The 13,821-nt window shown below is 35.9% G+C and overlaps 2 protein-coding genes across 3 annotated transcripts; both read left to right on the top strand.

The window, feature by feature from the left end:
* Positions 1-426: 426 nt before the first annotated feature.
* On the top strand, positions 427-5,044 carry LOC103957600 (serine carboxypeptidase-like 40). Its single transcript, XM_009369782.3, has 7 exons — positions 427-1,058; positions 2,294-2,401; positions 2,476-2,750; positions 3,817-4,080; positions 4,173-4,381; positions 4,525-4,630; positions 4,740-5,044. The coding sequence occupies exons 1-7, from the start codon at positions 671-673 to the stop codon at positions 4,896-4,898; spliced, it is 1,509 nt and encodes a 502-aa protein (XP_009368057.2). The 5' UTR covers positions 427-670; the 3' UTR covers positions 4,899-5,044.
* A 2,319-nt stretch (positions 5,045-7,363) lies between these two features.
* On the top strand, positions 7,364-13,333 carry LOC103957611 (F-box/WD-40 repeat-containing protein At3g52030). Of its 2 annotated transcripts, none has more exons than XM_048586216.1 (9): positions 7,364-7,619; positions 7,710-7,916; positions 8,516-8,570; positions 9,548-9,646; positions 10,152-10,255; positions 10,685-10,774; positions 11,027-11,166; positions 11,712-11,796; positions 12,851-13,333. In XM_048586216.1, the coding sequence occupies exons 1-9, from the start codon at positions 7,477-7,479 to the stop codon at positions 13,206-13,208; spliced, it is 1,281 nt and encodes a 426-aa protein (XP_048442173.1). In that variant the 5' UTR covers positions 7,364-7,476; the 3' UTR covers positions 13,209-13,333. The 2 variants fall into 2 exon arrangements, with proteins under 2 accessions (XP_048442173.1, XP_009368066.2); XM_009369791.3 differs by having other exon boundaries at positions 7,366-7,633.
* Positions 13,334-13,821: the final 488 nt, after the last annotated feature.

Here is a 13,821-nt window from a genome sequence, read left to right as displayed (position 1 = left end):
TTAGTAGTTGGGGATGAATTTCAAACTCGTATCCCACACAACACGTTTTGAATTCGACTCCTAACGCTGGTGAGTGGTGGCAAGAGGAAGACTGAGATGCCTCTAGAAGTCTTTTGACCCCCGAAAAAATGGATTGCCTTGGTAAAACCACCCGTTGATCTTCCTTTGAAAAAAATAGTATGAATATACTATTATTGCGGCTTCATGTGATATAATGATACAACGTTAGTTGGAGATAAACTTACACTTATCCTTGTATTATTACCACAGAATGTATACTTTTTGTCTTGTAAGGCATTCTCAGTTTGTTGAGTCAAGTTTTTAATAAGCGACTATTAAGTCCGAGAATCTTGCTGAAGGTGGATTTTCCTTAGAAGTCGGCCCTTCACACACTTTTTTTTTCGTCAGGTTGGATTATTTCATTTATATAATTAACTGCATGTGTTCTTAAATGACCCCAATCACTCCCAAAACACTACTCACATGGCATAACATGATTGGTGACTAACTTTTGTCTTATAAAAATGAGTGAGCTCTCATAACCTTTCCTGGGAATATCATCGGAATTACCCAAACATTGAAAACAATCATTCTTTCTTTGGATCCAAAACCCAGAAGCCCTTTCATTCATTCTTTCTCTCTAAAAAGACACCAAAAATATACTAATACCATGAATACAATCAAAATGCAAATAATTAGGCCTTGTTTGGCAATTTTATCTCTTCTCATTCTTTCTTGCTTCGCAACTCAAATCCATGGAAGCAAGCAATCGCAAGCACTCTCACAGCTCCACAGGTCCAAATTGAAGAACGTCGCCCGCATCGACAAGAGCCCCTTCGTGGCGATTCTTCACGCAAACGCAACCAAAACTCATCCTCAGGAAGGATTGAAGGTGAAGGATAGGATCGTTAAATTGCCTGGACAACCCAACGTGAAGTTCTCTCAGTATGGCGGGTACGTTACGGTGGATAAAAAAGCCGGCCGTGCAATGTTTTACTATTTAGTTGAAGCTGAGCAAGCTAAGGATTCTTCACCTCTTCTTCTGTGGCTCAATGGAGGTAAATTACTATCCTACCTGCAAATTGTAATGTCAATACCACCTGTTCAACTGATGATGTTATAATTTGTCATTTGCTGCGAAAGTTATGGGTGGTTAATTGTGATCTCTTTGTCTAGGTATACATTTTTTTTCCTTTATTTTAATTATTGGTGATTGATAGAAGTGGAAATATATGAAGTATTCCACTAAAATCCCAACTAAATAGCTGGCTTAAGCTTAGCCAAAATAGCTAGAGCAATGTGCTCATTTTTCTGCAGTCAAATTCTAATTTCTAATCTCCTTTCTTAAAATTTTGATAAATTAATGTAAAATATCACTTGTTTAAAAAAAAATTCCAAAAAATGCTTCTTGTGTGGTACTAGCTACTCCAACCTATCTTTTCTTTCTGTATTTTCCCACTCTCTTTGTAGTGTTCCCACACCTTTGCATGATGGTTCCTAGTTTTTCTTCGGCCTGATATGATTATTAAAAGAATAATAATTTATAGCTAATCATGTCCCTCAATTATTGATGCCCTAAACAATAATTTTCATCACCCAAAAGGTTAATTGTAATCAATTGCTTGTCTTGTAAATTTACATCAATTAATATTTTTTCAATGATTTAGGCCTAACACCACATATTGTATTGCGATAGTCGCACCAAACACACACATGACTCTTTGTTAATCTTGACGTATGTGAAGCTTAATGAAAATTCCCCAGAAGGCTAATCCTGGCACCCCTCTTTAATTTTCGGAAGGGCTGGCCCCTTGTGGAGGATATCTCGGCGCTTATGCTGAATCTAATATGTCTCTCAGTTGGAAAATATACATAATATAAAATGGACGTTGAAAATGTTTGTGATTTGTATGTTGATCAATTATTTATCAGATAAGTACAAATAATTTAGTTGTCCGCATGACACATGATCATTTATTTACACAATTCGGTTACATCTTCTCCTTTCTACCAATATTTTGGCATAAGACTGTTGCGATACACTGGTTTATGGAGTGTACTGGTATTTAAACGGTTAGATTGCAATGGTAACAATTCAATCATACAAATTTAGTCATCCAATGCACCGATGCATCTCATACACCAGTATATATAGAATTATCTTAGAACATCATTCTAGTTTAGTCTTACTAACTTCCACTTGCATCCTGAGTAAATTGGATCCAGTGACATAAATTACTAACTACTACTTTGATGACATTTATAAGGTTGCCATTGCTTAATATTTTCACAGGACCTGGTTGTTCTTCTCTTGCCTATGGAGCAATGCTCGAGCTTGGACCGTTCCGAATCCACAGCGATGGAAAAACACTTTACAGAAACAGATTTTCATGGAATCATGGTATATATTTAAAACACAATTACCAGACCTTAATTTATAAATCTTCAAAGTTTAATCTCTCTTTTTTTCTTCAGCTGCTAATGTGTTGTTTCTTGAGTCTCCTGCTGGGGTGGGATTTTCATACTCAAATAGAACATCTGATTACGATGCGAGCGGGGATAGAAACACAGCAGCAGATAATTATGTATTTTTGGTGAATTGGTTGGAGAGGTTTCCTGAATACAAGGGCAGGGAGTTTTATATCTCTGGGGAAAGTTATGCAGGGCATTATGTACCTCAACTTGCACATACCATTCTATACCATAATAAGAGGGCTAACAAGACCATTATCAACCTCAAGGGCATAATAGTATGTTCCTCTCTCTCTCTCTCTCTCAAATTGGGAAGTCCCAACTCTATGACAAACAATTTTTTTTCGTTTTATATATAAGCGATATTGGAGGAGGGGGATTTCAATATGGAACTGTGATTGTAAGGAAGATTGCTCTTAATCAACTCAGCGAGTCCCTTACAAATCAATGGCAAATAATTAAGTTCTAGACTAATTGGGAAGCACAAATCTATAGCAAATAATTAGAATTTAGATTCCATGAGGTTCTATGTTCTTGGATTCTTGGTAGTTGGTGAGTTGTAAAAAGGTCATAGGAAAAATGCTTGCATTGGAGGTGATTGGTCGCTCCTGGCAAGGGTTGGCCAACTCCCACATTTGGTGGTATCATCATATAATCCCTTTTGCTCTTGGTTTTCCATAATTCTTGGTCTGGTCATCATTTTTGCTTTTTTAAGACTGATGTTGCACATTGCCTAATTTTAGTGGGTGGGTGCGAAATCTGCTTATTATATGCTTGACTATCACTTAATGAATTGGGTAAAAAAGGAAAAAAAACTGAGAATTTATTGTTTGAGAAAGTATTTCTGCTCTTCTTTATCATTACACATTCATGTTTATTTTTAATATTTTGCATTGGGGAAAAAAAATAAATAGATGTGTGCAACATAAAAGGGTTGCGAAAATCTTTCTCCTTTTTTTATATATGCGGCGCACTATACTGCCCACTTGTTGTAATAGATGCGAGATTTATTGTTTATGATACCATACATTTTATGTGAGACAACCAACCGGCACATAATGTTACTGATTCATTTATGTTATAGCACATGTATTTATTTACTTATTAGTACTATATCCTAGGTCCATCAAATATATATTTATTACCATATTGCATATTTGTATTACAATATGTATTTGGTAACACCACTCGACGGTGTGATCGTTAACATCCAAATTTTTTGTCTCGATGACATGTTAAAAGCATTGATGATAATGAAGCATATAAAGTTTATTAAAATTTTAGCAAATTGCAAATGCCCTATCTCTCTTCTTTACTCAAAGCTTTCCTTGTTACATGATGTAGATTGGGAATGCAGTGATCAATGATGAAACTGATACAAGGGGAATGTACGACTATCTTGCGAGCCATGCTATCATTTCAGATAAAACTGCAAACGTTATTAACAACTACTGTAATTTTGCACCTAATGTCAAGACTGATCAGCGTAAGGAGTGCAGTGACGCCACAGATGATGCTGCTAAAGATACCTATTACGTTGACATTTATAACATCTATGCCCCTTCATGTTTGTCTACCAACCTCACTGCAAAACCCAAAAGGACTTCGGTAAGTTAAAACAAAACCCTAAAAATTTCCCGCATATATGTAACACTGCTTATTGCAAAACATAATCTTGCGCTAATACATTCGTCGTGCAGATATTTAAATTTGATCCGTGCAGTGAGGACTATGTGTATGCTTATTTGAATCGGCCTGACGTTCAACAAGCTCTCCATGCCAATGTCACCAAACTCTCACACGATTGGGAACCATGTAGTGATGTTATCACATGGGGCGATAGTGCATCAACCGTACTACCTCTTTTACATGAGTTCCTGGAGAATGGACTTCGAGTGTGGATTTTCAGGTCAAGTTTCAGTCTTTTTCTTGTTCGTATGTTATATATTCTTATAAATGCTATGCAATTTCAATACTTGAGGAAAAGAAGGCCTTGCAGTTTCAGTGTTAGGGTTACAAACGATCTTATTTTTATGAAAATATTGAGTGCAGTGGCGACATTGATGGGAGGGTACCGGTCACTTCAACAAAGTATTCTCTTGACAAGATGAATCTTCCAGTAAAGACTGAGTGGCACGCTTGGTTCCTTAGTGGAGAGGTATTATATACAACATTTTTTATTTTTTTCTACTGTTGTTTGTTTCAGTAATCGAATTTTCAGAAGACCTTCAAAAGTCTTGATATGTTCTATATGTGTCGTTGAACAGGTTGCTGGGTACACACAAGAGTTCAAGGGAGGCCTAACATTTGCTACAGTGAGACAGGCAGGGCATCAAGTTCCAAGCTATCAGCCTGCAAGAGGACTTTCACTCATCAAGCACTTCCTTGATGGCACACCTCTTCCTGATACCAAAAGATATAACTAGCTAGCTAATTTCTTCAAATCTTTCTACCTATTCGACTGGCACTACCTTGTTATTAATTTTTTTGGTCCACACAAGGTTAATTAATTGATTTGTCAAACTTCAAGTTGTAATTTATTGTTATTGAAATTAATAAAATTTCACCGAAAATTTTCTTGTCCTTTTGCTAGACTAATATGACATATGACTTCTTAGATTAACATTTACTTGATATACAAGGAACAATAACTAAGGAGAAGAATCTGGAATTAAGGCCGCTATTCTAACACCTCAGGATTACATACCTTGATTTATTTCTAGGATTATATAACAAGTTGCATGAGTGGAGTGCAACCTAATACAATCAGTTAGGAATTCTACGAGAGGAGAAACTATATGAAAAAGATTATCTATAAAATCAATCATATAATTATATTTATAGCACAAGGGAAGGTATTTAACAAGGTGATCACGAATGATTATTTTTGAATATAGAAATTTGAGAGAGAAATTCTTAATTTTTGAATAAATAATATGATAAGATGAAAGCTATGAATTCCACTTGAATGTTATAAGCATTAGAAAGTCAGAATTGACGGGTCCACAATAAAAGCAATAATCCAAACTAATCCAGCTCATTCAATGTTACATAGCGGGGAAGAACTTTTCGAAAAGTACAATTAAATAAGTTAGCCAATATAGAAACCATAATAAACCTAATTTGTAGGAAACTCTAGAGCCACTTCCAGACTATTCTTTAACTATTTGTCCAACAAGAAAACAATCATAGGCCCAAACCAAAACCAAAAAGAAATTATTTAGAGGTTTTTAGCTAAAATGGTCCATGAGATTTGCAAAACTCTTCACTTTGGCCTTTGAAATTGGAATTAATAAAATTAATCCCTGAGTTTGTCCACCATTAATCATTTTGGTCATTCCATAAAAAATCTTCGTTAAATAAGAATAAAATGACCAAAATACCCTTAATTTTTGTCAAATCATTTTGGGCCATAGTTTATTAAATTGTGGGTGTCTTTGTCATTTTGATCCTTATTTAACATAATTTTGCACAGAATGACCAAAATGATTAATGGTAGATAATCTCAGGGACCACTTTTATTGATTTTAAATCTCAGGGACCACAGTGATATATTATGCAAATCTCATGGATCGTTTTGGCTAAAAAACCTTATTTAAAATACCAAACTTTCTTCAAAGCTCTTAAAACCTGGATTTTGTTTATTCTCCTGAATACGGAATGGGATCACTGCATCCCCACTACCACCATCACCATCACCACTACCACCACCACCACCACTATTCGCCCACCACCTCCACCATTTCCAACTCGATCACTCCCACTACCTCCTAATCACCATCCAACCACCACTCTTATCCAACATTGATACCACAACACCCTCCGCTACTATTGTTGCGGTTACCAGATAATCATAGATCACCATTGTTGCTGCCGCCACCACCACCATTCTCAGCTAACATCACCATCTACACCGCCACCGCCACCACTCCAACCACCATTGCCTCCTGCCACCTTGCTATTGCACCACACACATCCAACAACCATCGCTGTTGCTATTTAGTACTACGGTTTAATACTATTCCCTCTACACTTCCAAGGGAAAGGTCTTAGGTTTGAATCTCATGAATGACAAGTTCGATACCAATTTATTTTCCACTCCTTGCTACAAATACATCGTTGTATAAAAATAAATATTGTTACCATCTCAATTAGGAGTTTTGAGGAATTTTAGTGTATTAACAAATTCATAATTTTATAGTGCTTAATTGATTTCTAAAGATTATGTAAAAATTATTGAATTTAAGAAGAAAAAATCCCTTAAAATGTTTCTAAATATATGGACGTTGTATTCATGAAGTTTAGTTGAGTTCTATAGACTCCATGTGAACTTTAGATGAATTCAATAGAAATCTTGAAAAAAAGAATGAATTTGTAAAGTTTAAAAAACACGGATAAATCTTTCTAAATCCATTTAAATTCTTCATTTTTTAAAGTGCTTTAAAATAAAATCTTAATTGAATATACAATGAAATTTTATAAATTATTTTTAAATTAAAAACTAGCATATAGGCACACACAAAGTGTGTAAGGAAATTTTTTATTTTTGTTTTTGAAATAGAAGGAGAGAAGAAGACAGTGATAGAGAATGTGAGAGCGGGAAGTTTTTTTTTTTTTTTTTTTTTTAAATTAGAGATATGTTAGGATTACATGTAGGTGAGACTTTGAAAAAAAAAAAGCCAAAATTTGGTTGTGTGAAATTACAATTATACCTTATATTTCTTATTCACGTTCTGTTTTAATTACATGGTTAAATTGGTAATTTTATAATATTTTAATTGACAATGAATGTTTTATTAATTAGTAGAAATAAATACGATCACATTTCTATAAAATTTTACAAACTTTTTAAAATTTTAATTGAAGATTCGTGAAGTTTCATAATTTATTTAATTCTTGATTGAATTGGCATGATTTATTGAACTAGAAAAAACTCCTAATCGAAGACACCCTGTGTATAACGTTGCTAAACTCAATTTACCGACGGATTACGAGCAAAGATGGATGTCTCTTTCACCGGCGACAAGAAGAGGCGGAGCTGCAGCTCAAGAGCAAGATCTCCGACCACAATCCAGTCCCTCCAACACGAAATCCTTTGCACCATCTTCTCTTTCCTCGACTTCTTCGACCTCGCAAGTTGTTCCGCCGTATGCAAAACCTGGTACTCGATTTCAACTACCCTTCTTTCGGAATTTTGTAGGTAAATTTGAACTGGGTTTTTGTTACTTTTAATGCAGGAGCACGGTGATCAACAAGTCTAAGTTGCTCCGAGTGTTTTGCCGCAAGCAATGGCAGATGCGTCTTGCGGGTTCTAGCAATGGGTCTAGTGATGGTCCTGAGAAACCTTGGGAGGTTTTTTTGGAGGAGATGGCTGTGGAGCGTCATAAAGTGGCGTTACACAAAGGTCGAATTCGAGTCGATCACTTGAGGGGTCACTCTGTTGGGTATTGTCTTTATCCTTCTTAATGTTCAATTCACCTTTCTTCGTATACTTTTTGGTGTGATGTAACTTTTGTGAATCATAATATGAAGTTTTTGAATGTCTGCGTGTCTTTGCATTGTACAAGAAGCAGCCTATATAATGCATTGAAAGTTTTGATTGTGTCAATTGAGGGCTGAATCGCAGGCGTGAAACATTCTATAGAATTAATTAATTTAATCTAGAGTTTGCGTATAGATGAATTTGGAGAGGCCGTTGCTTGAGAAGGCATTTATTCAAGAAACCAGTTGTCTCGTTAACCAAGAGGGGCAAATGAATAGTTGAATACGAACGTTAATGCTTGTTAAACCTCACGAGATACTTCACGCCTCACATTTCAATTTTAATTACATTTAAGATTATACTTTCTGACTGTAGAATTATATGTACGGTATTATTAAATACTGAAGCTGGGGTGCCAAACAAATTCTGGTTTAGCTGGCTGTGTGTGTAAGTAGGCTCATAGCTTGATGAGGGAAGGGATCTGTGTTAGTTCTTATCTTATGCCTAGGCATACTGCTTTCTGCGGGGATGATATCATTTCCTAACCTTGCTTTGTCTTAGGGTTGGACAGTGTCGAAAAAAGATGGGGTTGCTTCTCACTGGCAGCGGTGATAAGGTAGTTTCCCTTGTAAACAACTTACAAAACTAGCATCTTTATGTATCATAAAATATATTGAATTTTTTTGACCGAAGGTCACGGGTTTGAGTCATGAAAACAGCCTTTTTGTAAGGCAAGGGTAAGGCTTTGTACGATAAACGTTCCCCCTGACCCTCGCAAAGTGGGGAGCCTTGTTGGCTTGTGGTCGCTCCTTTTTTTAACTGTTAATTATCTAAAAGCACAAATATTCCCGAGTCCTGAATCTCTTGATGTACTTCCAAACTGGGGTGGGGAGCTTGAATATTGTCCTTGAATCATATGTTCCTAGATCACGATTCCTCCCTATATTTTGCCCATTGTGATGTTTCAACTCTATACTATAATGTGACGACGTCTTGAGGCAAGAACTTAGTACCATACATGTTATTATTAGATTTTGGATATGCTTCAGAAGTATGGATGTGTTCTATAGGATGTAAATGTAATTTAAACGTATTCGTATCTGGCCTCCAAATGTGTCATTTGTACAAGCACCGCCCACTTGGCTTGCAAATCTGCTTGGAGGATCGTATTAACAATTGTCAAATTCAAACTAAATGATATTGGCTGTGGAATAAGTTTTATATTTGACGGAAATTGTATTTTTGAATGAATGGTCCATCTTTTCAGTTCTCATCAGCTCAACTTGCATGCATTTTGCCATTTCCCACATTATACCATCCTTCACCTATTTCCACCTAAGCCAAGGCATCGAGTGCTTTGTTAGCATTTGCACTTGGCCCTGTCGTATCTTTTAACTAAGTATACCACTCTTTGTGTCCACAACCTTGGACTTTCTTTGTTCAACAGGCCTTGTTCCGCAGGGCCTACCCTTTCTTCTCCTGATAGCTTGTAGTAATAAACTCGAGAACTTATTCAATTGTTGTTAATTACGTGGTCATAAGGTTTTCTCTTCAGTATAGTTCTTCTGACTTTTGACATGGCAATGATGCTAGGTTATGCGTCTTTGGTCATTGGAAAGCTATAAATGTGTGGGAGAATATCCCATTCCAGACAAGGTTCCTTTGGTTGACTTTGATTTTGATGAAAGCAAGGTAATTCAAACTTATTACTTTTTCATTCAAACGAGACTCAACTTAAATGCTATCATGTTACAGACCACATATTGATCTGAAGCTTAATCTGGATATATCATTGACTTACCGTTCAGATTGTGAAGCAAGACTGTGACTTCTGTTGTTTTCTGGACATCTTGATAAAGGATTGCAATGCCATGCACGCATCTTAGTTTAACAGATCAACCTAGGAGTGAAAATGTAGCATTAACATCAATTTATATGACAGAGCATACAAGGGCTTTTGAAATATGCTATTGAGCTTATTGCATTCTTCAAGCTTACTTGGAAATGTAAATAACATGAATGCTGTTCAACTCCTTTCATCCAGTTTAGAGACTGGTATGGATGATTCGTTGTGATAATATTGTTGGATCTTTAACCTTGAGTGTGAGTAGCTACCTTATTTAATAGTCCTTAGTCAAAGCATGTTGCTTTCAATAATTAACGGAATTTCAGACATGACTGACTTAGTTTTCTGTAGATTGTAGGTTTGGTTGGCACTCGTATATGCATATGGAGGAGGAATGCGATGAGAAGCATATTTCCCTCGCGTGAGGGCACCTTTCCGAAGGGTTTATGCATGCGGTATGCAGAGAAAATACTCTCATTATTTTTAGTTTTATTTTGTAAGTGCTAGAATGCACTACTTCATGAGCAGCAATATACATGGTAAAGACCAATAACATAAAATTGGAGATTTATTATTTGATTTCCTTCACCAATTGGTTGGGCGGGGGATTGTCTGAATATTTTACATTTTGAGCTTCTATCAATGGTTGTTCTGAAAGTTTCTTGTTTTGATTGATTATATCTTATTTATTTGTTTACTAATATTGCCGTTACTATTGCTTTTGGACTTTAAAAAACTCCTTTGTTGCTGAAGGCCCTTCAATTTTTTTTTTTTTTTTTTTTTTTTACGGTTGTCTTTACTTGATCATTTCTGTTTTGGAATAGAATGCTAGATATGTATGGAGGTTTACTTTTGGTGGATTTCACATTCTGTTCTGATTGTAGTTACTGCGATCCTGAGGCTGTGGTTGGATGCGAGGATGGGACAGCTCGTGTGTTTGACATGTATAGTAAACAATGTTCTCAAATCATTAGGTATGTACTACAAAGAATGTAGCTTCTAGATTGGTGTTTGTATTTGTTTTCATTTTTCTTCTGAAGAATACAGTGAATTTATACAGCTTAAGTAGATACCTTTTGACTTGTAGACGTAAAACGAAAAATAGGAAGTATGAGTTAGAATTTAGAATAATTTCCCCTCTGGCATAGAATGTTCAGTATTTGCTGTAATATGAATTTATATGCTGCTCAATGGTTTATGGATTTTCTTTTGATTCCTGATTGCAGAACGCATGCGGGGCCAGTAACATGCTTATGTTTGAGTGATGATCAGTTGATACTTAGTGGTTCATCTCTTGGTGGTATCACAATATCTGGACTTTCATCTGGCGAGCGGGTTGCGAAATTAAGTTCAAATGATTCCTCAGGTTACACGTTATGCGTGCTCTACCATTGTTATGAGGGACACCTACATTCCAGTTATAACTTCTGATACATAAAACTAAAATAAATCCGAAAGCTCATCAGGACACTAATTACATTCTTTTTTCCATCCTCCGCCACTCAGTCTAGCATATCTGATTCATTGTGTGCTGGACAACTCATTCCATCGAACATATCGACAGAGATACACTATACTTTGTTCATATAATTTTGAGTACCTCATCAAACTGCCAATGGGATCATGTAGAAGTCATAATTGCACTGTCTCATATTTATTTGTTGTGTCTTATAACTGCTGGGTGTACTCTTACTACTTATGCCCTTTTGTCCTTGTTGAATGAAATATATTCATGTGAAAGCAAATTGATAAGGATTTTGATTGCAGTTGTTTGGAAGTGTTGGCGCTTAACAGTACATCAATATTCTAAATAACATATTTATGGGTTTTGAGCAATCCTCTATCTTGGAGTGATAAGGACATTATGTTCATGACAGAGATCATAAATCTAGTATCAATTTTTCAATGCAGGCATAAAGACTTTGTGTTTCAACCCGGGCTCTCACTTAGTATTTGCTGGATCGGCTGCTGGATATGCAATGTGTTGGGACGTTAGGTATGAAATATGACTTAAAATGCTCTTTTAAGAATTTTAATTTGCCTGGATGTGCACTTTAGCTTGATGATAGTCTATGTTATAACCGTTTCTATTTTTTACCTTGTTACAATTCGAATACAAGGTTTGGATTAATTCAAATGTTCTGTAGATGATATCATTGGTAGATAGAAAGCTTGTATGCAACTAGTCAGTTACTTATCCTTTCTACAGAATGAGAGTTGCTTCAAGATGAAAACTTCAATAAAAGCGAGTATGAAAAAGTGTGTAGACCCCCAATTTTTTGCCCTCCGTCGTTCACCCAAATGTCCATGGTTATGAGACATTAGCCCTCCTCTCTAAAAGACAAGGGATTTTAATCGAAGATAGTGTCTGACGGCCCTTAGTGTGTTTTCATATGGAAGTGTCAATTTAACGACATATTCTGAGGTGATTTCTGTTAAAATGCCCATTTAACTGTACATTAATTATCATTAAAAGAAAACCCACAACTTTTAACCAAAAGAAAAAATCTTTAAACGTAACGAATTAAGGCAAAAAACTCGAGAAGCTAACCAGCCATGGATAGGGCAGCTGACAATGATATCAACAAGGCAAAATCCAAACACGTGAACGAATATCACATATACTTGTTCCAATTCTAGAAAATTTGTTTCTTAGAAGTTATATAATCTCGATTCTTTTGGTGCTGAATTTTGACCGTTTCTCTGAAACTAAGGGCTGAACACTAGTGTTGCTGAAATATTAAGCCTTAAGGTTTTGAGTGGTTTATCAATTCTCATTTCGGGGTCTACTCTTTATACTTTTGTGTGACTTGTATTTCTCTGGACAGATGCTAAAACTTTATATGGTTGTTTTGTCACCAACGGATTTCAGCATAAAAAATCTGTAGTTTTTATATGGTGGTTTTGTTATCGTAAAATTTGTATGCAAAACTTACCCTTTACGTCCTAGTTTTCTCTGTCTTCCGCCCTTTTATTTTACTGTCTCGATAGTAACAGTTGACGTAATACAGTAGTATGTTAATGTTCTTCTGTTATATTGTACGATTCAGGACAATGAAATGTTTATGGGAGACACGAGTGAGTCCAAATAGGGTATACACGTTGCAGCACATGAGAAATGATGCATCGACATTGGCGGTTGGCGGAATAGACGGCGTGCTGCGTCTTCTGAACCAGAACACAGGTGAAGTAATTTCAAGATGCGTCGTGGATGGATATTTATCATCAAGTTCTCGAAACACGATCGGGACTACCCAAAGAATGAGAGGAACAAGGCTTTCGGAAGATACCCCCGTTGAGAGCATTCTTAGTACCAGACGGCCTCCCATTACGTGCTTGACGGTTGGGATGAGGAAGGTTATCACCACGCACTACGATAAGTACATCAGAATCTGGAAATTTGAGTAAGACGACCACTCTTTTTTTTGCTTTGACATTATTCATGATAATGTGTATGTATAAAGTTTATTTATGGTTCGTGTACAAACTACAACAAATTCTTGATCTTGAAATACAAACCTGTTTTCCGTTGAGTCCTCCGAGAAAATAGTAGGTCGATTTTACTAACGGTTCCAGAATTGAACCGATTGACAAGAAACGTAGAATCGAACTGGAACTTGTCAGATGGAAGAATTTGATCTTGGAGGGTCGGTATTCATGTTTCTAGTTTTATTATTTCGCCAGTTTCCCTAATTCTGGCCAATTTCCCACGTGGACTATTATAAATGGTCAATTCCCGCATTACATCTAATTATCTGTCCATAAAACTCTCGTCAGTTACAAAATATTATTTGTTGTTATTTTCTCTTTCTTTAAACCAGACAGTTTTAATGAAAAGTTAGATCAATTACGGAGAAAGATGATGCTACATGGAAATAAAAGAACGAGAAAAATAAAAGTTCAGGAGGGAAATCGTTGAAATGTTTTATTTTGTATTTAATTTATTCGAAAGGTATGGACTTTAAGCCCATGTTTAAATTCATCAAGCCCATAACTCAACCCAAACCCAATCTCATTAAAA

This window comes from the organism of the source record quoted next, unplaced genomic scaffold (assembly GCF_019419815.1).
Source record: "Pyrus x bretschneideri cultivar Hongxiangsu unplaced genomic scaffold, Pyrus_bretschneideri_v1 Contig24, whole genome shotgun sequence".
Classification (NCBI taxonomy): domain Eukaryota; kingdom Viridiplantae; phylum Streptophyta; class Magnoliopsida; order Rosales; family Rosaceae; genus Pyrus; species Pyrus x bretschneideri.
Note: the sequence above shows the minus strand (reverse complement) of the source record. Positions and strands in the feature narration are given on the sequence as shown.